Below are 27,162 nucleotides of genomic sequence, written 5' to 3' on the forward strand. Positions count from 1 at the left end.
TCTTTTTTGAAAATCCACTTGTTTATATATTTTAAAAACAGGAGGAAGTCAAGGTAAACAAGGCAAAATGGATACATGTGAAAAGATACTCAGCTATCCATGGACAAGGATCGCTCTGAAGAACAAAGGGTAGTATGACGTTGAATGAGTCATGGTGTTCTCCAAGAGAGTAAAACGGTATTCTTGTAAGTTATGGTTTGATTCTTAGAACATCTGACAGAGGGTCTATCGATTACTGGGGCGGGGGAGCGGTTCCCCTCCTCACGGGCTGTTTGAGCTCCTGTGGGGCCAAGCATATTTTTGTTGTAATTTATCCCACCTGTGCCTGTCAGTTCCTTTCCACTTGCCTCCTCCCGTGACAGCCTGGCTCATGTTTCTTCATGAAGCTCTAAGCCAGTTATTAATAACAGCCCAGCGCGTCTCCTGACCCACCTAAGAGCATATGGTGTTTTTCACAAAAGAGAAGAGACATCATTCTCCTTGGCTTTGGACTTCACTTACAGAGCCCCTGAGCAGTAAGTTTGGGTGTTTAAACTATAGGACGTTTTGCAATGTGGACGTGGGAGGGAAGTTTATGCAACTCCCGTTTGCTTCTGGTAGGGGAAGAATGCAGTAAGCCAAAACTTAGACTCCCAAAGCCAATTTCTCTCACTCTGTTTCAGCCTCCCTTCAATGTGGATGAGGCTGTTTGCACGACAGACGAATGCATTAGAATTCGCTTCCTCTCATGTGTTTCTGGCTAAGTAAAGGTAGGAGGAGAAGCAAGGGAGTAATAAATCCTAAATGACTTGCCCACACCTGGTGGTACGCTGGGTCTTCCCGTCGCTCCGGTGACTGCGAAAGGAAGTCTCCCCCAGGGAGAGTGTTCGCATGGAGGGCTGCCCAGGAGCTGTGGGTCTTGTCGTTCCCCCGTCCTGGAGTCTCCATTCAGACACGGCACCTGCCTTGTTCCAGCGATTCATCGCCTTCTTGTTTTCTTTTAGCCGAAGGCTTTGTCTTTGCAGCCTCCTTTATAATGGTTGCTTCTGAGAGTCCTGAAAAGTAGGTCACTGTGTTTTCTGTCTGGAAAACGAGGACCAGCTTGGTCCCCGCGAGCTCAGCTAAAACCAGACAATCCAGTCATTCTTCCGGACCGGGGTCGCATGCAGCAGCTTCCTGCTTTGGTTACGATGTATTCGGTGCTCTTGAACGTGGACATCAGGCTTTTCTAAGTGACGTGTGTGAGGGAGGCATTGCAGCGAACTGGAAGGAGGCTGGTGCTGGCCTGGTGTGGAGCCCTGGCCTGGAGCGCTAACCAACTGTGCGAGTTCAAGCAAGTCCTAAGCTCTCTGAGCGGAGTGGGGTTTTCTCATAATGTATATAAGTGGCCAAGTATACTAACGGTATTTATGAAACCCCTCATTTGAATGTCTCCTGAATCTTCTTAATCATCTCTTGTTTGTTTCAGAATCAAATCTAGACACTCCGGGGTGGGTCTTTGACAGAAAGTATTAATCTAAATGGTAGAGACGAAGGAGGCAGGTGGACCGGGGATGAGGTAAATCGGTGACGGACATTAAGGAGGACACGTGTTGTGATGAGCACTGGGTGTCATAGGTAAATGATGAATCACTAAATCCTACTTCTAAACCCAAACTACGCTATTTTGTTAGCTAGCTTGAATTTAAATTAAATCTTGGAAGGAAACAACAAGGAGGACGAAGAAAAAAATAAATGGTAGAGACAATAATTGGTTTCCTCTTTAGGATGGGCAAGCCGTGTGGAGGTCGAGGCTGGAGCATACGGTTGGTTGGCAGTTCGGGACGTTAGGCTATAGCTAAGATCAAGGAAGATGCCAAAGCTTCCAAAACAATTTCAAAGTGTAAGCTAGTATTTTCATAAACTTGCCAGGTTTACCCGTATTCTAACATTTGTTTTTCGGTTATGTGTTTCTATGGCTCGAAGGGACTGGTTCCCCCCGCTTGCCAGATCGATTCTGTGCCTGGAGGAAACAGGAGATGAGATTCTTGCTTTCCTCTACAAGCTTTCATCATGCACACATTTATTTAATTCCTACTTTGTGCAAGGTTAGCAAGGCATCAGTGAGCTCTGTATTCAGTAGGAGAAAGAAGTCATTTTGTGAGTAACTCAGGCATAAGTCAGAACGGGCTTTTTCTGTGATACTTGAGAAGTTCAGACAGAAGACAGACAGGGCCCGGATTCCACAGGCCTTCGCATCCAAAACTGACCCACCAAAAACAGGCATTGTTGGTTAGGCTTCCCCTTGGAAGGCTGTAAATTCTTGGAAAATGATTCCGGAATTTTCAGGGTTCCTCCTAAGATTCACCTTCTAAGTAATGAGCTGGTGAGGCATAAAAGGACAGCACCTTAAACCGGCGCCTCATTCTTATCCCTCGACCTCCCACTTCCCCAGTTACTTTTTTAAAAGATTTTATTTACTTATTTGCAAGAGAGCGAGAAAGCCCATGCGTGGGAGAGCACACACGAGCAGGGGGAGGGCCAGCAGGTAAGGGAGAAGCAGACTCCCCACTGAGTGGGGAGCCTGACTTGGGTCCCCAGCTCAGGACTCTGAGATCATGACCTGAGCTGAAGACAGACACTGAAACGACTGAGCCACCCAGGTGCCCCCACTTACTTTGTATTAAACACATAGTTTTCTTCTAGGGCCTGTGCTAAATGCTGGAAGTATAATTCTGCCTTTAAAGACTCACAGATTTTCATTTAACTTAAAATTCTGTTCTCCCCCCAGCCACCTACCTTCTCAGCTAAACTTGACTCCAAAAAACACTTAACTGGTTTCAGAAATCAAATCTGTGCCTTAATGAATCCAAAATTGCCATCACAGAATTTATGCAGTGTGTTTGTTGCAGAAAGTAGTTTGAAAGGTTCTGCCAGATGCTTTTTAGAGCTCCAAAAGACCTCCAGACAGGCCTCCGCTCTCCTCCACTCACCAGCCCCCCAGCCTGGAAGGGCCATTGTGTGGCTGTACGAATTCTGCAGATAAAAAACGCAGACCTCACAAACATCACCCTCTGTCTCACTCCTGCTTCCTCACACCAGGGCAGGACAAATATGTGCTGGGGCTTCCTCCTAAAACCTTGCAGAGCTAATCCCCACCACCTTGCAGAGCTAATCCCCACCCAGACTCGGGGCAGTTCATCCGGCCTTGTAAGAAGACACTATAGCTGTGATTCATGGAGGAGGTCGGGGAACTTGTCAGGGAGAAGATTGATAACATTTTGATTATTGTGGTTCCAGAAGACTTCTTCATGTTAAGTGCCCATTAACTTGGGGGCAAGGCACAATCTTCTATTTGGGGCAGGAATGTGCCAGTGAGATATCTTAACCTTCAGAAGTCTTGGTCATGGATGATTAAGAGACGTTTGTTCATGTGTCGAAAAATAGTTCATTTTAGGGCCGAGATATTTACTTAACAAAAATCTGAGGCATGGTCAGGATGGCCCGGGAAGACCCCAACTGCACAGGATCAACAGAAAGAAAACATGAGAGAGGGAGAGTTGAAGAGAAGTAGAGTAGATCCACCCAGGTTGGGGAGCCCCCTCCCACCAGCTCCCTAAGAGTCAGGGGGACCCTCGGGAGTGCTGCCAGGCAATCCAGCCCACATACCTGCACGCCTGTCTCCACCTCCCCTTTCCATCTCTAGATTCACTTGTTTCCTCTCCTTCATTGGAGTCACTATGCTTTCCACGGTGCTGGGCGGTGGGGAAGTGACCATGTTTCTAATTCCTCAGCTTCACTGCAACAACGACTGTTTGCTCGAGCACCAGGCAGCATGCTGGGCTCCTGGCTTCCCTTCTTCCTGATCCTGAGATACAGCGGCAGCGGCAAAGTCTGTGGGGTCAGACAGACCTTCATTCAGATCCCGGTTTATCCCTGGTGTGTGATGTGAAGTGGTTTATTTAACCTCTCTGCTCTTCAGTTTCTAGAACTAAGGAAATGGGAGTGCTAATTACTCATGGTATCAGGCTTTACGTGATGACAATCAAAGCATTCATAGGCTTTTCCTAATGATAGTGACGAATAAAATCCTTTCAATCCCCTGCAAGACTGATAGCGTCTCTGAGTAGCAGGTGAGGTTAAGGGCAGGGTCTGAGGCTACAGGGTTATACCACCTAGAACCAGGATCTAAAACCAGTTTGGTCTGGCTCTAAAACCTATATTCTCTCCTCGCTGCACTTTGCTGACCGACCATCTGTGACCAAGCGGTTTTTGTCCTCAGCGGAAGTCTACTTTGTCAAGTTGAGACCTGCCAAAAGTGCTCCAGTCTTCGCTTGTAACTTCCTTGGTTTTGGACTCGCTTGTCTGACCCTGGCCGGAATCGGAGAAGTTGGGAGGTGAGGAAGGTAGAGTGTCTCCAAATAGGCGAGTGAAATGCAGAAATGATTTATCTCAAATGTCAAAACATGGCTAAGGCCATCGTGATGGTCTTTGTGAAAGACAGTAGCTGTGGAGGAGCCTGAGACAAGTCTCTGGAATTCCTGTCCTTCTCTGGGCCTCGTTGGTCGGATGGGAAGTGTCAAAATCGCAAATACCTTTTCCAGAGCCAGCATTTCTGTCATATTTCAGACCTTTCACTGCTATTGTTTTTCTTAGCTGGAAAGAGAAAAATCTCTTTGAAATCCTATCTCAAGCAGGAAACAAGGTACAATGATCATGCCACAGTCATTTAAGTGCAAAGCCATATGCCATTTATTATGATTCTCATTCAACAACATTTCTCTCATACAAGACTCGTATCATTGATGAATTAATTTTTCAGATGTGTGTTAAATTTCCTTTCTCACATAATTTGGCTTTGGGCAGAATCTAAGGGAGGCTTAGCTAGTTCAAAAAATGCAATTTGAACTCAAATTTTAGAAACTTATATAACACACAATACTGTTGAATAGGTCTGAGTTTTTGGTTAACTTCTAAATGACTCAAATTTGAAGGTCTCCTGCCCTGCCACAACCAGTGGCCATTTCTAGAGACCCCAGGGGACAAATCTCCATGATGCCATAGAAACGGTAGCCATCCTAACAGGATGTTCCTATCCTAAAATCCCCTATGGCTGCTGTCAAATTTTAGTTGCCTTCTAGCAACTAGACTCGGTTCCCTAATTACAAATAAAACATAAATACAGAAGCAAAACCACCAACGAGATATAACTCCCCTATGATTTCTGAAGTGTCTAAAAGTAATTTTATTAAACATAAACTTGAAGAGACATTTTCCATGTAGAAAGCATCCAACTTTGGGATTTTGGATGCTTTTCAAATATTGGCTAGAAAAGGTAGACTTAATACATATGTTTTTCTTGTTGCAATTGTCATTTAAACCAAATGGCCTTCCAGTCTTCTGAAAACACTTCTACTTTACATGCAGCTATTAAATCAATATTTGTTGAAAATGGATTGGTGTCAGATACTGTGAGGCACTGGGATCCAGGGTGGGTAAAGCCATCCTCATTGCAGTTTATGCAGTGCTATATGCAAACCAATAATCATAATGGGGTGTAGTGAGTTGAAATGTGGGAGAGACAAGCTGGCTTCAGTTCTGCCCAAGGAAGTCAGGATAGATCACAGAGGAGGTACCATTGGGTTTCAAAGGTGTGTGACAGTTCTGTGTGTTTAGGTGTTTAAAGAGAGCCCGAGAAGAATGACTCATTCAAGGATACCCTCTAGGAGGTAATATGCTAGATTATAATTACAATAATATTTACCATTGCTTATGATGTGTACTTGCCAGGAACAAGAATCATCTCATTTCATGCTCATACTGCCCTAAGAAATAGGTACTTTATTTTCATCCCCATTTTCTAGAAGGGCTAATGAAGGCACAGAGGGATCGTCTAAGGTTTCATGGTAAGTAACAGATCTGAGGGAAACTCTATCAGTCTGATTCTACACCCATCGCTCAACCATCATGTGCAGAAAACATTCTTGTTATTTCTTTGTCTAGTTAAGGTTAAGGAGGTCAAGGGGGAAAAAAAAAAACCTATCAGTCAAAGGTTGATAAGTGGATCAAAAACAAGGTAATAATAAACCAGAATAAAATTGCAAATAAAAAAGCTAATAAATATGTTTTAAAACCTGTACTTTCAGCAAACCTGGCTGCTAGAGTAAGGTCACACTGGTGGTCTGTGACTGTCCCATTCACAAAGAGCAGGCTATTTTGATGTGAGAGAATGGACAGCTGACTGTTGTAGAGATTTTCCAGCAGATTCTGGGTTCTCTCTCCCAGAAGGGCCATTGCAAGACAGTATATAGCATTATTTGATCAACAGTTCACATACACAGAAAGGAGTTGGGACTGAAGAGGAAGAGTGGCCGTTAATAATTACATGCAGGTATTTCCACTTCAGTATGGTCAATTTCCATTGTAAAACAGATCTTTTCAAAAGTAACTTCTTGTTTGAAAACATTAATAAATCTATGTATTTGAAAGATGGTGCCATTTGGAGCCCTGGGCTAGGAGAATCTAGGACCCAGCACAGAATACTGAGTGGCCCTGGGTAGTTGCTCTATGTTCTCATGGCGTGTCGCCACAGCCTGGCACAGGCTAGCTCCTCAATAAATGGGAATTACTGTACTCTACTGGAGTGACCTAAAGGTAAAAATGGACAGATTTCAATTATGTGTCATTTTCAACATGTGTCTTTAGGCAACTTTGCCCAGTATTATTTTGACTATTAGATACTGATGGAAACAGGAGTAGGATGAACAAATTCTTGTCAAAAAAGAAAATATTTTTGAACTATGACTCAAGAGTTTAAGACTATAAACTTGAATCCAATGAAAATTGTTTTTCTTTTGACTGAAAAGAGACTTTCCAAAGTATGTTCTGTTCTTTGTCTCGACCAAGAATCCATGCCCAGTAAGGGGAAATAGTAGAGGTTAAGAGAAATTGAGAAAATGGTGAGGTCTTACTTGGGGGTGGTGAGGTGCAAGCCATTTAGCAAATCCACTCTTCTTATGGTTGCAGAAGTCAGAGTTGATTTGAGAAGCCTCATTTTATATAAAAACAAATTCATGAAGGTTTTAAAGGCAAGAGCCTAGGGCCACCTGGGTGGTTCAGTCGTTAAGTGTTTGCCTTAGGCTCAGGTCATGATCCAGGGGTCGGGATCGAGCCCCACATGGGGCTCCCTGCTCAGTGGGAAGCTTGATTCTCCTTCTCCCACTCCCCCTGCTTGTGTTCATTCTCTTGTTGTCTCTCTCTCTGTCAAATAAATAAATAAAATCTTAAAAAAAAAAAAAAAGGCAAGAACCTACAAGCTGATGGCAGGAGGAAAAATAGGGCATACAGTGAAATTCCATTCCCAGAGACCAAAGTTTATTGCTACTTTCTATTTGTCCAACTTTGGGGGATACCAATTTTCAACCACTGATAAACAATGAACAGGTCACTTTGAATTAGATTATTTGGACTCTTTCTGGAGTCAAAAGATAAAATAAATACAAATTTTAAAAAACAGATGAGAGTATTTGCAGTACAACAGTCTATAAAATAATAATTTGATTCCCAGTACCTTCTGAAATAGGGAAAAGAAAGGTAGGTAGAAGCATTGTGAATGAGATGATAAATTATTCGCAATCTTCTGAAATTTCTACACGAAGGTCCAAAATAATCGGGGATGTCTTAGATTAGAAATTGGAGATTATTTTAGTTATGACTTTTAAATACTATATTCAAGATAAGCCTGTGGTCTCAAAATAGTCACACTCAATATGGTCTATCATACTCTTAAAAGTGTCCTAATTTATTTGAAATTTGTTTTTTTTTTAATTTTATTTATTTATTTATTTATTTATTTTAAGATTTTATTTATTTATTTGACAGAGAGAAATTACAAGTACACTGAGAGGCAGGCAGAGAGAGAGAGAAGGAAGCAGGCTCCCTGCTGAGCAGAGAGCCCGATGCGGGACTCGATCCCAGGACCCTGAGATCATGACCAGAGTCGAAGGCAGTGGCTTAACCCACTGAGCCACCCAGGTGCCCCAAAATTTGTTTTTTTTTAAAGATTTTATTTATTTGACAGACTGAGATCACTAGTAGGCAGAAAGGCAGGCAGAGAGAAAGAGAGAGAGGGAGAGGAGGAAGCAGGCTCCCCGCTGAGCAGAGAGTCCCAGGATCTTGGGATCATGACCCGAGCTGAAGGCAGAGGCTTTAACCCATTGAACCACCCAGGTGCCCCTGAAATTTGTGATGCGTGTTGTACCCAATAAAAAACACTAGGAATCTTTTTGCTCTGAGTATTGCTGTTGCTAAATAGCTTTCCCCCCAAAAGAATGTCCCTCCAATCCCAAAGAAAAAAACACCTGATTACAAAGCTTCTAGCTATGTAAGAATTAGACAAAACATAAATTAAGGTGCAGTGACACTCATAATTTTAATCCACAGTAAAATCTGAGCACATTAGTAAGCTTGTGATGATACAAGTCTGTGTCCTTCCAGTGACTGAGATCTAAAAGCAGATCTATCATCAAGCAGAAGAGCTAAACAGGAACCACCCATATTCCTATTGATCATGAGTGTTTTGGATGAGACAAGAACATGTTCTTTAGCAAAAAAGACTTACAATGAACTCAAGGAAAGTTAAGTTTATCAGTGAAACATTTTAATTGAAAATATCATTTGTACTGATATGTTTTCAATTAAAATGTTTCATGGATAAATCTAATTTTCCCAAGTTCACACTTGCTTAAATGATCGGTTTCACAAAATAAAATTAGTATATGTTACTGTTATATATATGAAGAAAGAAGAAGACTGGCAGTTTTGAAACTATTTTCCAAAGTTATATAAGCAAGCAATGCCCCTTTAAATGAAAATGGGAGAAATGGAAACAGAAGGATAAAAAAATCACATACTGTCCTTCCTTCCAAAATTGACCACTGTGATCATTTGTAGGTATTTCTTAGTGTTCTTTTCTTTTCTTTCTCCACCCCCACCCCCATAGTCCCATTGTGGAGTTTAATATACATACAGAAAAGTGCATAAAACTTACAGGTACAGTTTAACAAATGGTTAAAAAGTGATTGCCAGTGTGGGACGCCTGGGTGGCTCAGTGGATTAAAGCCTCTGCCTTCAGCTCAGGTCATGGTCCTGGGGTCCTGGGTTGGAGCCCCACATCGGGCTCTCAGCGGGGAGTCTGCTTCCTCCCTCTTTCTGCCTGCCTCTCTGCCTACTTGTGATCTCTGTCAAATGAATGAAAAAATTCTTAAAAAAAAAAAGTGATTGCCAGTGCAACCACTGCCCAGGACGGGAACTTAAACAGTGTTAGGCTACAAAATTAAGGTACCAATGGAAGATTATTTATCCAATAAAATGATGGTTATTATAACTACAAAATAATAAAAACACTACTTAGAAAATTATCCCACTTATCTCTTCCCTTAACCCTCACTGAAGTCACCCATCCTGACACGGTAGCCAATCCCTTGCTTTCCTTGATAAATTTACCTCCTACACAGCTGCCATTCACATATGCACCCCTTAATTGTGCACTCTTTAAAAAAGATTTATTATTTATTTGAGAGAGAGAGAGTGTGTGCAGTGGGAGGGGCAGAGAGAGAGAATCTCAAGCAGACTCCATACTGTGTGCAGAGCCTGAGGTGGGGCACGATCTCGTGACCCTGAGATTATGACCTGAGCCAAAACCGGGAGTTGGACGTTTTACCCAACTGTGCGAAGCCAGGAGCCCTTTTGGGGCCTTGCTTTTTAAGACTTTGATATTATGATCATAAAATTTACCCCTGCTTTTATATGTAGCTATAGCTTAATGTTCATTATTGTGCAGTATTCCGTTCTATGAATTTATCTATTTATCTGCTAATGGTCCTGTGGGTTGTTGCTGAGTGGAGAGTATGATGAACAGTGGGTGCCCTAATGCGGATATTCATGTATCTCGTATGTACTTTGGAGTGTATGGGTGGTCATAAGGTATGGGTTTCAATCATATTTAAATATTAAACATAATTTTCTTTTCTTTTTTTAAGATTTTATTTATTTATTTAACACACAGAGAGAGAGATCACAAGCAGGCAAAGCGGCAGGGGGAGAGAGGGGGAAGCAGGCTCCCTGCTGAGCAGAGAGCCTGACGCGGGGCTCAATCCCAGGACCCTGAGATCATGACTTGAGCCGAAGGCAGAGCCTCAGTCTGCTGAGCCACTCAGGTACCCCTAAACATAATTTTCTAAGTAGTGTTTTTATTATTTTGTAGTTATAATAACCATCATTTTATTGGATAAATAATCTTCCATTGGTACCTTAATTTTGTAGCCTGGTCTTTTGTAATAAATTTACTCCTGCACTTTTTAATTTGTTCATAAAAGTGGTACAAAGTCCTAAAACTTATAGAATTTATAGCAGACATACAGTCACATGAACTATGGTCTTATGTAGACAGTGGTGTTTTGTTCATTGTCATAGAAGGTATTGAAGCAATTATATTTAAAACAACTCTTAGGGAATTTTTTGGTTGTGTTGTACAGTATGATTGCCGTAGTAGTATTAGCCAATACCTATATCATACCACATAATTATCATCTCTTCTTGTGTTGAAAACAATTAAAACTTAGTCTTTTAGCAAGTTTAATGTTATAATACAGTTTTATTATCTATAATCACTGTAATGGGAATTAGGTCTTTAGAATTTACTTACTAGTTGCAAATGTATGTATCTTTAAACATTTCTCAGAGAGAGAAATGTTTAATATCTTTAAACATTTCTCAGAGAGAGAAATGTTTAATCAGAGAGAGAAATGTTTAAAAGATACAGTGAATGTTTTCCCTGCCAGGAAAACCTTAAAATTCAGCTTAACCTTTCTGTTAAAGTTTTACTGTTTAGCTGCACAAATCTGTGATAAATTAAAATTAAAGTGTCATATTTTCCGAAGTCTGACCTTTGACATCTTCCTGACTTCTTTTAGAAGTTTCTCCAAGCAGGCTCCCTGCCCCTCTACTTTGTACACTACCTCACTATCTACTAAAACCTTTCAATGTGCTTTGACACAGGGACCAAGGTTGCTAAGAGACCACCTGCGCTGAATGCACTTTGTTCAAGCAAGAGCTTGCGGAGTGAACCCCAGGAGTGGGGTTATCTACCAGTACCTGGGATCAAGTCAGGTGAGAAATGGGTTTCTACTCACTCATCAGTCCCCACCCGCTACCTGGTCTTTTCCAAACTTCCTATCTCAGTCTCTTGCTGTTGTTGGAGGAAAGTAAAAGTGTCCTTCAGAGCACAGATGAAAGAAACACAAGCTGGAGGCCATAGGAATGAAAAAATCACTTTACAAACTCGTATATTCTTCTCACCCATTGCTTCTGAAACATAGGTGAAAGGAATCTTTGGATGTCAGGGAAATTCTAGGTGTTTACTTTGCCAGTGACTGCTGCATAGTTTGGGGCATGTCATTCCCTCCTCCAGGATCGGGGCTAGTTATTACAGAACTTAAACCAGATTGCTGAAATGGGAGAAGACAATACCGTAGAAACCTTGTCTAGTCCTCTCTCTTACAACTCAACCTGCCTTTTTGGTTTTTGAGTGAAAATAGCAAAAAGTATTCTTCTACTCCAACATTGCCACTTTTAAAAAGTATTGACACTCCTTTTGAGTGTATAAAAGGAACTCTGAGGCAAGTCTTTGAAAACTGCTTGATTTATTTGACCTTGCATTCCTGAAAAAGGAATTCAGAACGGTTCTAAACGCCCTCCCTGACAGGCGTTCATTTGGTAAAATGTTCCAACAGTGTGCTGAACTCACATTAATACCTTTTAAAATTCCATAATATTTTTTGAAATTGCTCTTGTTTGTAAAAACTATCTGATTAACACAGAAATGTGGAGGAAATTAAATGTTTGATATCTTGTTAAGTGACCAAAATAATGAGAGAGAGGATCTTGAGGAAAGATCAGGACAATGAAAAAGACCTTTTGTTGCTTAATTAAAAAAACATTTTGTCACCTGCCTTTTTCTGTGTCTTCTAATTCTCATTTCCTGGTGATGCCACCCATATAGGTGGGAAGAATGGCAATTTCACTGATGCCAGTAGAAATGATGGTAAATAACTTTGTAGATAAGATTTCATACAAAACTAATTACATGATAACATGACAAGAGAATGGCCATTCTGCTAGTCCCTTGAACTGTTTCTTTTTCTTCCTTTTTTTTTTTTTTTTAAGATTTTGTACATTTATTTGGCAAAGAGAGATAGAGCAAGAGCACACAAACAGGGGGGATCAGCCGGCAGAGAAAGAAGCAGACTCCCTGCTGAGCAGGGAGCCCTATGCAGGGCTCAATCCCAGGACCCCAGGATCATGACCTGAGTCTAAGGCAGAAGCTTAACCGACTGAGCCACCCAAGTGCCCCAAGCTGTCCCTTTTTAGAAAGAAAGGCATATTTGACATGTAGAAAAATGTCTGATTATGACATAAAGTGGTCAAAATGAGTGGGTAGAAAATGTTTTAATTAATTAGGGGGAAAAGTATTTTAGTTTATTGGTAGGTTACAGATGTGTACAGATGTTCCCTCATCACTATTTTTTACAGTGCAACTATTCCACTGAAGTTAAAAAATCAGGATTATAAATACGTTTATTTCAGGATACTTTTCTCTTTTCCCCCATCAGGGAGCAAGAGCATTCTGTATATGATGTGTAAAAACTGGATATTAATGTCTACTACTATTCCTGCAAGTCCAGAAGATGAAATTCTTGGAAGACTTCTAAAAATTTTGTTTGTTATCTTTGTTGACTTTATGTCTATTATATATGTCATTATAACTTCCTAAAGAACTGAATTCCCTTGCTTCACATGTAAATTTCACATTAATTCCACTGAATAAAATTTGTAGTTTAATTTTTTTAGTGATTTTAATTTGCTAATATTCTAGAAGCCAAAAGGACATTACAATCAAAACAATACCGTGTATTGCTTAGTACCTTAAGGTTTATAAAACATTATAAAAATTCATGTTTTTTTTCCCCCAGAAATCTACACTACTGACTTATAAAACTTCTTGACTTTTTAATATGATTGTAATTTGGTATATTGACTAAAATTTATAAGTGTAACTATGGGTAATTTTTTTTCAGGATGCATAACTATGTGAAATTTTATATGGTTCTATTTTTAACACACCAAGCTTAACATATGACAATCTTTCCATACGATATGCCAGTAAGTTATACTCATTTTCTTATACACTTATCTCATCTGTGTGGAGGTAGGTATGTTTTTCCAAACCCTGGACAATTTTATGTTTCTGTCAACAAGAACTTAAAGTTAGGAATAGAAATACCGTAAAGAGATTCTTTTAAGAAAACAGAAGTTACAAGAGAGGAGAGAAAACAGGAGCAACGTGTCGATTTTCTATTTGGGTCTAAAGGCTCCCCGTATGTCATTTAATGTAAGGCTCACAAAATTCTAGGAGACAGCTTTGTTGCCCTCATTTTACAGAAGGAAAAATGGGATGTTGGGGAGAAATATGCTAGCGTGAGACTAAAAAGAGGAAGTGACCAGAACCAGGTCTTGGGCCTTCGCAATCCAAAGGTAAATAAGAAGACGAGTGTGATTAAAAACCAATCTGCAGAGCTCAGCTTCTTCTCACAATGTTTTAGTTAAGTCTTTAGGGTTGTATTTTTTTTTTTTTAAGATTTTATTTATTTATTTGGCAAAAAGAGATCACAAGTAGGCAGAGAGAGAGGCAGGCTGAGAGAGAGGGGGAAGCAGGCTCCTTGCTTTAGAGGCTTTACCCTACTGAGCCACCCAGGTGCTCCTTAGGGCTGTACTTTTATATCACCACTATTTATTTTCTTATTCTGCATTTAAAAATCTTTTATGAAAGAGACATCAATTACCCTGCTTGACAATGCATTCTCTTTACTTGTTTTCTTGATTTCCTCATTTTCTGACAGTGTTAAAATATAACTGTTGAACTTCTGCTTTTTAAGCTTCTGAAAAGCAAAGGTCACTCTGTCCTTTAGACTTTCTGACTTTTTACATTGGACACACATGCTTCACCAAATTCTGATTTCCTCCATGTGATGACCATTTTCTCAGATTTGGCCCAGTCATTAATGCAAGCTTTCATAAGAGGCCTAATGAAGTGTGAAAGGAATCTGGGACCTTTGAGACTTATTACTTAACTGACTCTTACTTAACCTTTCAGTGGTGTTGTGTATTTAACCATAAGCCAAGCAGAGTCAAACTCCTTGCACACTTGCTGTAACAGAAAATCCTACTTTTTCTACACTATACATTCACACCCTTCCTTTTGGATATAAGAGTTACGTCCTGGGTGCCTGGGTGGCTCAGTCGGTTGAGTGACTGCCTTGGGCTCAGGTTATGAGCCTGGACTTCCAGGATCGAGTCCTGCATCGAGCTCCCAGCACCTTGAGGAGTCTGCTTCTCCCTATGACCTTCTCCTCTCTCATGCTCTCTCTCACTCATTCTCTCTCAAATAAATAAATAAAATCTTAAAAAAAAAAAATGTCACGTCCTGTTGATGTATAACAGGTTTCTCCCCACTTCCCTGTATTTGGGATTTGTTGGGGCCTATATTATCAGGTTACTGACAGGAGAGCAAAGTCACTCCATCTTCTAGAAATTGTTTTTCTTCCACCCTGTCTGCTTCCAGGCAGTAGACAGTGTGGTTAGAAGCACTGACTATGAAGCCAGATTACGTGTGTCCAAATCTGGGCTATGCCTCCTACAGTTTAATAACCCTGCGTCTCCCCTCCCTGACCTATAAAACAAGTGCCTGTGTTCCAGGTTTTTAGAGAGGATGAAATGAGCATGCAAAACGCTTAGCATAGTTCTTGGTGTATGGAAAACAGAAAACTGTGACAGACTGGTGTTATCAGCATCCTCAGGGAGAAGCACAGGTGACTTGGCTTCCTTCAAGCTGAATGTCAGTGGGTCTCAGTCAACCGCCTGTCCTACATGCCCCCCTTGCTCTCAGAATGACCTCACATTAACCCATTCCCTGCGAGTGTGACTGTTTGCCACTGGGCCCAGCAGAGTTCTGGGCGAGGTGTAGGTCTAAACCTGTTGACAGTGCAGGCCTCCTTTGGGGATGTTATTTTGGGACCTGGCAATTACCGCTAGGTACAGTATGACTTGCGACAACAAAGAAACACTGGTAAATATCTTCTTGCAATAAGTAGAGTCCTGGCTTTATAATCAGAAATATATCTTTTTTTTTTTTTTTTCACTCTTCAAAAATACTCATTCAGTTCCTTTTTGCCAGGCATGGTATTGAATAACCTGGGCAAAGTAGTGAACAAAGCATACTTTTCCTGCTCCCAGGGAGCTCAAAGTTCAGTGGGGGTGGAGGTGAATGGATACCCAAAGGGTTCAATTGCCATGGGGTGAGTAGTAGACAGAATATGCCTGGGAGGGTGTGGTGTTGTGGAGGACGTTCTCCAGCAGCAGAGTCCCGGGATCCTGTTAGACATGCAGAACCCTAGCTTCCCCGCAGACCTACTGAATTCAGAAGCTGCACTGTAACCAGATCCCTAGTGATTCATATGCATGCTACAGTTGGAGAAACACTTACGTGGAAGGAAGCTTACTGGACTAAGTGTTCCTACTGTCTGGCTAGTGGACAGATAACGTGACCTCTGGGCAAATTGCTTAACCTCTCTGGGTCTCATACTCCTCCTGCATTAAAATGGAACAGAATGAACAGAATGAAGAAATACCGAAAATGGCATAAATACTACCTGCTTTGCAGAACACGTAGAAATATTGTGAATTTTAAACGAACTGAATGGAAACACACAGAAATGCGTTACAGAAAACAGTTATATAAATCTAAGACTTCATAAACATCAAGAAAACAGGAATAGCTCTGGGAGGTAAGGGACCCATGACTCCTTTTAGGAGAACTGGAAATGGATTGTTCTTCTAAATGGCAACCATATCCACTGCACGGATGCAGGTCTGCAGCCCGGATTAGGTAACGTGTGTTTTCTTGGATGAATTTCTGTGGAGTTTCGTAGAACTTAACATCCACAGGCACTGTTATAGTCAACCCTCCAGCTGAACTGGGTGATGTTTTTTTTTTTTTTTAACTTGCCACTAATAGGTATGAATCGTCTGGCCATGCCTGAGCTCATGTGTCTACACGCTGTCAATTTCATAATCTCGGTATCAACTCAAGTGCCCTTGCACCCTTCCCAGTTCTGCAGTCCTTGGAGAACTTCAGGAGAGACGTCAGAAGTTACTTGCTAGAATCCTCCTAACTCATCAATGGCAAAACCTGAAGTTGGAATGGGCTGTGCTAAATGTTTTGCATACATTATGCAATTTAATTTGTACTGAGAGATCTATGAGGTATTTCCACTCTGCAGATGAAGAGATGCCAGCTCAGAGGAATTAAGTACGATGGCCAAGTTCGCACAGGACATCCTGACGGTGGTCACACCGCTGAAAGTGAGAGAACCCAGACCCTCGATGCAAAATGATCTGCCTCCAGAACCCTGTTCTTGACCATGCAGTTATCTTCACATCAAGTCATAGAGGTTAATTTCCTCACTGGCTTTTTGCTTGGAAGGGCAAGAAGAAGAAGTTTGCACTAAATGAAGCAGTCTAATCCTACGCTGAGGGAGGCAACCTGTCGCATATAACCTATTGTATTGTGACACCTTGCAATGTGATGACTATTCACCTTACGGGCGCTGGTCTTTCTAAGGCTTCTGTCTATAATAAAAGGGCATATGTACTCTCTGGTCATTGAGTCCCATTGCTGCATGTTATCAAATATGAAGTCAGTCTTTATAAAAAGGAAGTCTTGGATTATTGTGCTGCATTTGGTACACAAAGAAATAGAAGTTGTGTCTATAAAATTATTTCATGTCAATTTCTTAATAATTGAAAAATCTCAAATACTATTTTGAGCAATCTGTCCCCAAAGAACTCACAAGGGACACCTTGGTAAATGTGCCAATTGCCTGGGCTTAGTACTAGCATCTTTTGAGTGATAAGCATTCTACAGTTTACGCATTAACTTCAGTGTTTACTTGACTGAAATGACTTACAAAAAACAATAAGCCAGGTAGCCCCTCTGAGTTAGCGCTCCAGGGTAGGACCGGGGTGGACTACTGCCGTAGAGACTGGGACCGAGGTTTGGGAGAGAATCTTCAACGTGTGGTGTTTGTGTGAGGACGCAGAACAGGTTTTTGTTCTGGGCTGCTCTCTGCGCGATGGTTATTTGCTAACCTGACGGGGAGCAGTCCTACTAACTGAACAAACTGAGGGCGTGTTGCCATGTAGGCCAGTCTGGGATCAGCCATGAGCACAGACTTATTTATAAACCTACAGGAAAGGCCCCTTGAGTGTGCTCTGCCTTCCGACCGGGAATGATGGTGAGAGATTAGTGAGAGAGCACGGGAAGTCCTTGAGGGCCAACTGGGTTTCCAGCCTGGGCATCTGCCCTTTCTGCCAGGAGCTAGCTACAGACTGTTCTCTGGATGGTCAGTGTCCCTCGACTGGTGTGATCTCAAGGCACAGAGACTGACCTTTGGGTGTTGTTTACGAAGTTGATTATAACTTGCACTATGGAGATCATTTGCTCAATAAATATTTAACAAGCACTCATTGCCTGTCTGGTAGTGCTGTAGGCACGGGGCAAGATTACAGGTTCTGTCCTCGCAGAGCTTGCCTTCTGATGGGGGAGGCAGACAACAGGCTGATAAAGTCATGAGAATTTTGGATAGTTCTAAATGCTGTGAAGGAAATAAAACAAAGCAATGAAAGAGAGAGTTTATGTGGGATAAGACTACTTTAGCTCAGAGGATCTAAGAAATGTTTCCCGAGAAAGCAACATTGGAGCAGAGCCTCGACTGATGAGCAGCCTGAGCGTTAGGACTTCAGGTACAGAGAACAGTATGTACAAAGGCCCTGAGGTAGGCCGAGCTCAGCAAAAACATTACAAAGGCCAGTGTGACTACAGATCAGTGAACAAGTAGGGAGAGTTTTTTTTAGCATTGATAAAAATCAGCTTCTATATGACTTCTTTAATATTTGTTGCATAACCTGGATGGTTACTGAAACTTTCTCATGGCAAACTGGAGAAAGAACGTGAGCATAGCTCATGTTCTGTGTCCTTTGTATTGGCACACTCTCAATAAATATTGAGCAGACAACCGACCCTCTCTGAAGATTGTGATTTTTCCGTGATTACTCCAGGCTGACCATAACTGGCCCCTAACTTGTTGCAATGTGAGGGAGCTTCATTGCTTGACTCGTTAACTTTAAAAGTCACGTTTTTAGGACAGCTTTTTAAAAACCACATGCAGAGCAAAAATTGTATCTGCTATGGTTTTTTAAATAACAGCTTTATTATTATAATTCATATACCATACAGTTCATCAACAATGTGTACAATTCCGTCATTTTTAGTATATTTACCGAGCTGAGTAACCATCAGCACAATTAATTTTAGAACATGTTCACCACCCTAAAGAGAAACCCCACGAGCACCCATCAGTAGTTATTCCCAGCTGCTCCCAATGACCCCTCCCCCAGCAGCCCCAGGCAACTACTGACCCACTCTCTGTCTCTATAGATCTCCTCTTCTGGGCATTTAATAGAACTAGAATCATCCAATATATAATATTTTGTATTGGCTTCTTTATGGTCATCCATTACATGGATACATCACCATTTAGTTACCTACTCATCAGTTGATGGACGCTTGGATTATTTCCATTTTTTGGCAATGATGAATGGTACTTTTAGGAACACTCATGTATACATTCTTTTGTGTGTGAAAGCATATGTTTTCATTTATTTTGGATATTTACCAGTTTGTGGAATTACTGGGTTGTATGATGACTCTACTTTTAAACTTTTTTTAAATTTTAAACTTTTGAGGAACTGCCAGACTATTTCACAGAGGAGCTGCCCCACATCTAAGTTTTTGAAAAGGTTTTCTTTTGATCTCTAGGGACAGAAAGAACATTTAAAAGATATATATACTTATACATATATATGTATATATATATATATTTTTTAATTTTATTTATTTATTTTTTAATTCTATTTGAGGGAAAGAGTGTGAGTGGGGTGGAGGGGAGGGAGGTGCAGAGAGAGAGGGGGAGATAATCCAAAGCGTCAGGCTCAATTCCATGACTTTGAGATCATGACCTGAACCAAAATCAAGAGTCAGAGGCTTAACCAACTGAGCCATCCATGTGCCCCTAGAGAACATTTTTGTTACCTTGATAATTCTTAGGATTTCAAATATTAAATAGGTGGATCATGAAATAAGGGCTAAAGATGAAAGCATCTGCCCTTTCCTCTAGATTTGAGTTTTAAAACCTTTAATAAATTTCTTTAAATCTCTATTTTATGCTATCTGCAATCACAACTTGTTATCTGTGTTCCTTATTATCCATTTCATTTCAAAAATTAATTACATAAAAAATTCCTGACATTTCCTTTAAGTACTTTAGGTCCAGTTAAAAAAAACCCAAGTTAGCATGAGATACTTTTTCATTGACGGAGGTTAGATTTATTTGATTACTATTCATTGGATACCTACTCTAAGCCAGGCATGTTCTAGGTGTTGGATAGTTCCTCTCTGCTTTCAACTTCAGAAGGTTCACTTTATTAGTTATGTGGTTGGAGGAATACTCTGTAGTGTAATTGATTCTTTTTTTTTAAGGTTTTATTTATTTATTTGAGAGATAGATCGTAGGAGAAAGACAGTGATCATGGGCAGGGAGGAAGAGCAAAGGGAGAAGCAGACTCCCCACTGAGCAGGAAGCTCGAGGTGGGGCTTGATCCCAGGACCCTGGGATGACAACCTGAGCTGAAGGCAGATGCTTAATGACTGAGCCACACAGGCGCTCTATAAATGATTCCTATAGTTCATTTTCCATAAGCAGACCCTTCGCAGATTGAATTTTTGGCTTTTGATACTCATTAGCTTACTTTCTCCAACATATACTATTTGGGCTGCACATAGGGAGTCAGATCTACTGCAGCGTTGTCAGCATGACGAGAATTCCAATAGGTGTTTCTTTATTCACCCCACAGCAATATTAATTTCTTGGCTTATCTGGTGGTATATTGTAACACTATTGGCTAAAGAATCTGTTGAAAAATAATCTTGGCCAGCCAAAGAAAAGTTCACCTAACAGCCTTCCAAGAATTACACCTAAGCCAGGATTCAGCCCTTGAGTTCATTAAGACCATAGTTGACAGAGCATAGACCCATGTCGACACCGGAGGAAAGATTCAAGTCTTCTTGGTTTTAAGGCTAACTACCATATGAGATTATTCTACTCATTTTCAGATGAGGGAACAGGCACAGGAAGGATAATGAACCTCATCAAGGTTACAAAGCTATCTTTGACCACATTATCCAAACCAAGAATTAGAAAACTTGAATCTGATCAAAGAATTTTGTACCATTTCAAATGGCAAAATACATCTCAGAGACATATTTTAGATCTGGAGTTTTGGGAAACTTTTCGTGTTTTATTGGAGCAATGAATATAATATTTGAAATTTGGCCTATTACATGAGGGTCTTTCAGAGTGTCCCTTTATTTTCCTATTAGTGTCCCTAATTTTCCAACAATTCCCTATAAAGCTCTTAGGGGAAAACTGGAGGCCACAATAGCCTTTCCTTTTACCAATCCTCATGTGGTACTTCTTAATCTCTCAAATTGGTCCCCTTATCCTTTCATAATCTCATAGGTTTTACAACTTCCTAAGTTTTTTTCCTCAACTGTTTAATCAGCCTCCTAACTAGTCTCTCTCTCTCAGTCTACCCTTCGGTGGTTTCAAAGATTGATTATGTTGAAACACAAATCTAACCATGTCACCCTTCTGTTTAGAATCCTTCAGTGCTTCCTCTTTATTTCCCAGATAAAGCCTTCATATGGAAACAAGAACTCGCATGGTCTAACCCATTGGAGAAGACATTTGTTGTGTTTTGGCTAGTCAGCAATCCAATTTGCTTTTGGAGAATCTTCTGCTGTGGGTACTCCATGGAGTGCTTCTCCATGTGCCCCTAGTTGAGAGATGGTTATCTTGCCCAAGCCAATGTCCGTTTTACCTTTCCTCTGGAACTCTGAATCTTGAATAGAATCTGGCAAGGAGGGAGAAAATAGTCAGAGCCCATTCATTTGCTGATGAGACTATGAGTCCCTGCCAACTAGATCTCTAAGTGGACTCATGTCCACTTGGGTTCTCCATTTATGCAATCCTGCCAAGAGATGGGAACTACTGCTTGCAGTTAAAAGCTCTGTTGCTGTTTACTTTCTACTTCCCACAAATATGCTTACCCTTAATCCTTTGTAATTATCCACTGTAGTTCTCAGTGTAGTCCTTAACAGAAGAAGCTTTCATGCCATTAAGACTTTGTAAACGTAAAGACCTTTTAAATGCTCTTACCTCTGTCTTGGGATGCCTCCTTCTCTGCCCAAGCTGTGTTTCTGTTTCTGTGTTCCCTTAATGCAGCATGGGTACCTTAACGGAGGTACTTAGCACATTCTCCTTACTATCTACCTGTCAGTATTCCCTCCTAGATAGTAGGACCCTTTGTTTTGTGAAATGCCTGGCGCAAAATAAATGATTAAGAATTTTTGATGAGTGAGTAAATAAGAATAAATAAGAATTGACAATATATTTTGTAGTTCATGCATGAGGTTTTGTGTTATGGACAACAGATTTCAGAAAACAGGTTGCAAGTTGTAGATCATAGAATCGACATAAATTGCAAGAGACTAACCATCAGGTAAATTGCTGATGAGATTAAGATAAATTTATCAGAATAAGGGTGGTGATCACTAAGTCTTACAACAAATAGATAGCATTTGTTTTACTGTTAAGCTTTTTTTTTTTTTTAAACTAGATAGTAATTTTAAAACATTATTTTAAATACAGCTTAGTTAAAGAGTGTAGCAATTAAGAGCACAGAATGCCAGAGTTAGACAGTCTGGATTTAAACTTCACTACTTCTTTTTTTCCATCTATAAAATAGGGGAAATAATATTCTTAAGTGCTTAGCACAGCCCCTAGTAGTTCTGGTCATCTCCATTTGCCAGTTTCTCCCATTCAATTCAGTTTCTGCCCTTCTTTGTCCTGCTCTGGACCCAGGAGGCTGACCACTTGTGGGGTTCTTGGTGCATGGCTTCACCTTGGCTTTGGCCAATGGTGAGCACCATTGAGAGGCGTGCAAGCAGAGAGTGGCAGGGGTATTCTCTCCACACTCGTCTTGGCACTTTGTCTCTGACACTCAGACTATGTCTCCTCTCAATTCCAGCTCCCTTTGGTGGGGGGGGGGTGTCAGGGGGGGGGTCCATCCTTTGCAAGCTCTGCTTTCCTAGGTACTGGTAACACTAGGTCTTCTCTTTGTTACTTAAGGCCCAGCAGCAGCAATCACGTCCCACTGTCTGGTCTTTGGATGCCTCTTGTTTATGCCTTTAACCCTGCCCACAGTGCTAAAATTATTTCCCTTAAGATTCCTTCACTTAATTATCTGAGATGTCTTCTGTTTCCTGCCTGGATCTTGACTAATACACTCTTATGTATAAATCGCTTAAAAATGTGAACTATTTTTATATTTAATTATTAATATTAAATGTTCAATTATTCAATTTTAAAATGAATATTAAACACCATTAATGGAACATAGGTAAGTTGCCATAAATAGATTATTGTAAATATTAAATATTGTTATGATATTAAAACATTTACGGCTATTGAGTAGAAAACAGGATTCACACCTTTAAAATAAAGCAGAGGACTTCAAGCACATTTCAGCTGTACAGTTGGCTGTTTTGCCTGTGGTTTGGAACAACTGCCAAGTACTCAGATGGAAAGTTGAAGAAGCTGTCCAGGGTGTGGGTAGGAGGGCGAGAGCCGAGCACACCTTCCCACGTGAGCACGCCTGGGGTGGTGGGAACAGTCTGCTCGCGCTGTTGGGCTGATCCCACCCGCACTTTTCCCGCCTATGCCCAAACTCTTACAGAACTTGGTTGACTGTACACTTTCGTCCCTCAAGGGTGTATTTTTTTCTTTATAACTTCGAGTTTCATAGGTTAGCTACCATGTTTGAAATCAGGCTCAACAAGCCAAAAGAGCTGACCATTTTTCAAACCCCAAAACCCCGAATGTTTACTCACTGAGACCATGTGGTAAACTGGTTGGATTGTCCACGGTCTTGGACCACATAGACCCTGTGCACAGAGTAGAGGTCAGGCATTCTCACCTCCATCATATGGTGAGGAAGGGAAGACTAAAACTTCCCACCTGGGGGCGGAAACGTTGTTCCCTGCTGTCTGAAACACACAGCACGTAAGTCAGATATCAAGGCAGAACCCCATGAACAAAATCGGCTCTGTTTCACAAAAAGGTTCAGTTCAGGTTCCTTAGGTTTATTTTAAAACAACATTAATCAATTCCACCTGTGTTTTCAAAAAAAGACATTGAATTCATTGGTACATTTGAACCTGACAGCCTGCCTTTGGGATTAAAGCCTTTTCTGGTGATCTATTATCCAATAAGATTACATCATAAATCATACAACCTGAATTTGTAACAGACACGATTCTGTGAGTCAATTAAAATGTAAGAAATAGTCTGAAACTGTCCCGGACACATGAGGGAGTTCTCTCCTTCCCTCCTTCAGTACAGTTCTGGAGACTCTCCTACGCACAAGTGTGGTGCTGGATCCTGAGCTAGTGCTGTGAACAGGAGAAAGGCAGAAGCCATACAGTCTCATCTCACAAGCGTGGTCTCTGCATTCCCGCTGCCTGTCTGCTTCCATCTCTGCTGCTTTGTTGCCTTCTGACTTTGGGAGTTCACTGAACCTAATGGGGCCTTAGTTTCCCATCTATAAAATGGAAACTCTAATTTAAAAAGAAATATCTATCTATTGATATCCCTGTGTTCACCACAGTATTATTTACAATAGCTAAGATATAGCAGTAACCTAAGTGTCCATCAATAGGTGAATGGATCAAGAAGACGTGGCATGTGGGCGCCTGGGTGGCTCAGTGGGTTAAGTCGCTGCCTTTGGCTCAGGTCATGATCTCAGGGTCCTGGGATCGAGTGCCGCGGGAGCCTGCTTCCCTCTCTCTCTCTCTGCCTGCCTCTCCATCTACTTGTGATTTCTCTCTGTCAAATAAATAAATAAAATCTAAAAAAAAAAAAAAAAGAAGACGTGGCATGTATATACACAATGGAATATTACCAAGCCATAAAAAAGAATGAGGTCTTGCCATTTGCGACCACATGGAAGAAACTAGAGGGTAGCATGCTAAGTGAAAGAAGTTATACAGAAAAAACCAAATACCATATGACTTCACTTACATGTAGAATCTAAAAACAAAACAGACAAAAAAAAATAATAAAACAGTAACAGACTCATAGATCCAGAGAACAAACTGATGGTTGCCAGAGGGGAGGGAGGTGGTGGATGAAATTGGTAAGGGGGTTCAGAGGTACAATCTTCCAGTTATAAAATAAATAAGACATGGAGATTTAAGGTATAGTATAGTTGTTACAATATTGTAACAACTTCATATAGGGTCAAATGGTAACTAGACTTATTATGGTGACCCTCTCATACTGAATCATTATGTAAATACTGAATGTAAATATGTAAATACTGAATCATTATGTTGTACACCTGAAGCTAACATAATATTGCATGTCGATCATTCTTCAGTTAAAAAAAGTAATAGAATAGAGCTTGGCAGAGTACGGGCACTGTTGCAGCAAAAAAGCCACCAACAGTTTGAGCATGTATTCATGCATTCACGGCTCATTTGGCCACTCACTCATCAGCAAAAGTTCATTAAGCAAAGTGCTTCCCTACTGCTGTCACTGTGCCCTAGGGAGCAGTGATGAACAGGACAGACCAGGTACCTGCCTTCAGGATTTTATTGTTGCTCTGTGCAAACAATGAGTACATCATAGATGTCTGGAGTCCCATATGTGGATATAAACTGGGTGCTCTGGAAACTGGTACCTATAAAAATGTAATATTTTTTTATGGCCTTGAAACCAGGCAAAGCAGGTCAGAAGGCTGTAGAGTGGAAAGTGTATATATGTGTACACACACACACACACACACACACACACAGAAGGACACACATTCTATGTAGTTTTACATTTCTGATTTCCACTTCCATGAAGATAGAGAGTAGTGGTTCAGAGCATGGATGCCTAGATTAAAACTCCAGCCCTACTGTCATTCACTGTGTGATTAGAGGCAAATTATTTAACTTCTCTCTGGTTCATTTTCATTAGCAGCCAACGTGGATGATTATAATAGCGCGTACTTCAGTCCACTGTGGATTGTAGTGAGTTTAGTGAGCTGACGGTCCACAATGATAGCTCTTACCAGCCTTGGATCATTTTCATAAGGTAGAGTGGGAAAGGCACAGGTTTAATAACCAGCCAGACCAGGGCCTGAGTCCTACTTCATCACTTACCAACCAAGCCAGTAACTCAGCTTCTGAATTCTAGTTTTCTCACCTGTAAAACAAAGATAGCAATACGTAACTCTATGAGATTGCATAGTTCTTGGCAATTACCAGGCACTCAAAGAACAGCATTCATCCCTCTTTATCCCTCCCCTAAGATTAAAAACCATTTGAGCCCAATAATGGGATGAAAGTAAAGGCAAGAAAAAGAAGAAACAATATTTTGGAGAATTACAAGTAAAAATATGATGCAGTATGTTTTTTAAGGTCATTTTTAACATTTGAAAATGTGTCTTTAAAAACAAATCTCTGTAAGTATGTGAGAGAATGGCTTATCCACTTCTAGTTTTGTTTTTCATCTTTTGTCTGTTAAAGTGTGAGTGAATGAAATGGAATTCATAGAATGATCTCTAGATCTGAGCTAACTGCTGTAAAAAACTCTATTTTCTTTATTTTTATTTTCAAATGTAGTGTCTATGTAGCTATGCCATCATTCATAAACAGGGGAAGAGCAGCATGTACAAAAGAAGAGAAGCATGTCCTGCTGTAGTAAGTCAGGAAAGAAAGGCTGCTCAGCTGGGCAGGCTCTGGACGGATGACTCAGGTGTTGTGCAAGTGTCCCACCCTCCCCTGACCCCTGATGCGTCCATCCACCCTCCGCATTTCTGGCTTCCTGGCTGGTGTGAGGTCTGCACAGCAATTTTGGGTTAATTTCTCTGTCTTTTCTCTAAATGATTAAATCAGCAAATGGTCTATGTGGGGGGTGGGACTTAGGCTGTCTCACAAATCACCAACTTCTTAATAAGTGCTCTGAACAATAATAATAATGCAAGACAAAGGACCAACTTCTCAGTCCAGGGTACTGCCTTTATATTAATTTTTCTTTAAATGCACATTCAGGTTTTTTTTCTTCCCAAGGGAGTTTTATTAAATCCAGCTTATTTGATGACCTGTCTTTTTCTCTTACTCTGTCTTGCAAGTACATATGCTTCTGGGCGGAAGAGAGGCTCGAAGGGCAAGGCCTGCACACAGCTATAAAGCCAGAATACTGAAACTCATCTGACCCTTACCTCGCTAGCAAATCTTGCTTCTTCCAGTCAATGGGGACAAAAATTCTGGATGATAAGGAGGTGGTTTTGGTCTTGTCTTTGCCAACCTGCTCTCCACTTCCTCTGCACTGTGAGAGCAGTGTGGGAGCATGTGAGATCAGAACATCCCCAGCTTCTCTGGGTCAAATTCCACTCATGGGTAAAGTGTCAGGGTTGGGCTAGATTTCTGAGCTCTCTTGCATGTCTAATTGCTCTGCTGAGGTGTGACTGAACAATGAACCTTCACAAGCGGGTAGGGGCAATTCTTACCTTCTAGTAATGGCAGCAATTCCCTAAGCCAGCATCCACTGCTCCCAGAGCCACCTTCCTAACTCCTGAAGTCCTCTGGGCTTCTTCTGCCTGCTCTGTTCATTGCAGTAGAAGCCTGGACCCCCAGCCATGCGAGTTTTGGACCCAGTCTTTGGGATCCAGTCTTACACTAAAGTTGGGACCATGCTCCCGTGTGTAAGAATGAGCTCATTTTCAGTTCTTACTTGATAGGTATGGACTGGCCTGAGCAGACATGGGAGTACTGGTCATACACTCTCCTTTAAAAAAATCTGGGAGGGGCCCCTGGAGAGTGCAGTCTGGCTAAGTGACCACCTCTTGGTTTCGACTCAGGTG

At 41.0% G+C, this 27,162-nt stretch overlaps 1 protein-coding gene and 1 long non-coding RNA gene across 4 annotated transcripts; one reads left to right on the forward strand and one right to left on the reverse strand.

The window, feature by feature from the left end:
• Positions 1 to 380: 380 nt before the first annotated feature.
• On the forward strand, positions 381 to 12,858 carry MRLN (myoregulin). 3 transcript variants are annotated; one of them, XM_059170200.1, is made up of 5 exons: positions 381 to 515; positions 663 to 749; positions 4,225 to 4,355; positions 11,017 to 11,127; positions 12,630 to 12,858. In XM_059170200.1, exon 5 carries the CDS (start codon positions 12,650 to 12,652, stop codon positions 12,788 to 12,790), a length of 141 nt encoding a protein of 46 aa, XP_059026183.1. In that variant the 5' UTR covers positions 381 to 515; positions 663 to 749; positions 4,225 to 4,355; positions 11,017 to 11,127; positions 12,630 to 12,649; the 3' UTR covers positions 12,791 to 12,858. The 3 variants fall into 3 exon arrangements, with proteins under 3 accessions (XP_059026183.1, XP_059026181.1, XP_059026180.1); XM_059170198.1 differs by lacking the exon at positions 663 to 749 and having other exon boundaries at positions 384 to 515; XM_059170197.1 differs by lacking the exons at positions 381 to 515; positions 663 to 749; positions 4,225 to 4,355 and having other exon boundaries at positions 10,905 to 11,127.
• A 7,656-nt stretch (positions 12,859 to 20,514) lies between these two features.
• Positions 20,515 to 26,635, reverse strand: LOC131830333 (uncharacterized). Its single transcript, XR_009353111.1, has 3 exons — positions 26,521 to 26,635; positions 25,460 to 25,502; positions 20,515 to 21,105 (listed from the first exon to the last, which is right to left on the reverse strand). It is a non-coding gene; the product is annotated as an uncharacterized LOC131830333 (long non-coding RNA).
• Between the last annotated feature and the right edge of the window lie 527 nt (positions 26,636 to 27,162).

The sequence above is a fragment of the Mustela lutreola genome, chromosome 4 (genome assembly GCF_030435805.1).
Source record: "Mustela lutreola isolate mMusLut2 chromosome 4, mMusLut2.pri, whole genome shotgun sequence".
Classification (NCBI taxonomy): domain Eukaryota; kingdom Metazoa; phylum Chordata; class Mammalia; order Carnivora; family Mustelidae; genus Mustela; species Mustela lutreola.

Coding starts and splice junctions, on each gene's coding strand:
- MRLN (XM_059170197.1), top strand. CDS start 11,001: ATGTGCTTTGACACAGGGACCAAGGTTGCTAAGAGACCACCTGCGCTG. Junction 11,128..12,629: donor AGTACCTGGGATCAAGTCAG/GTGAGAAATGGG, acceptor TTCCCCCATCAG/GGAGCAAGAGCATTCTGTAT.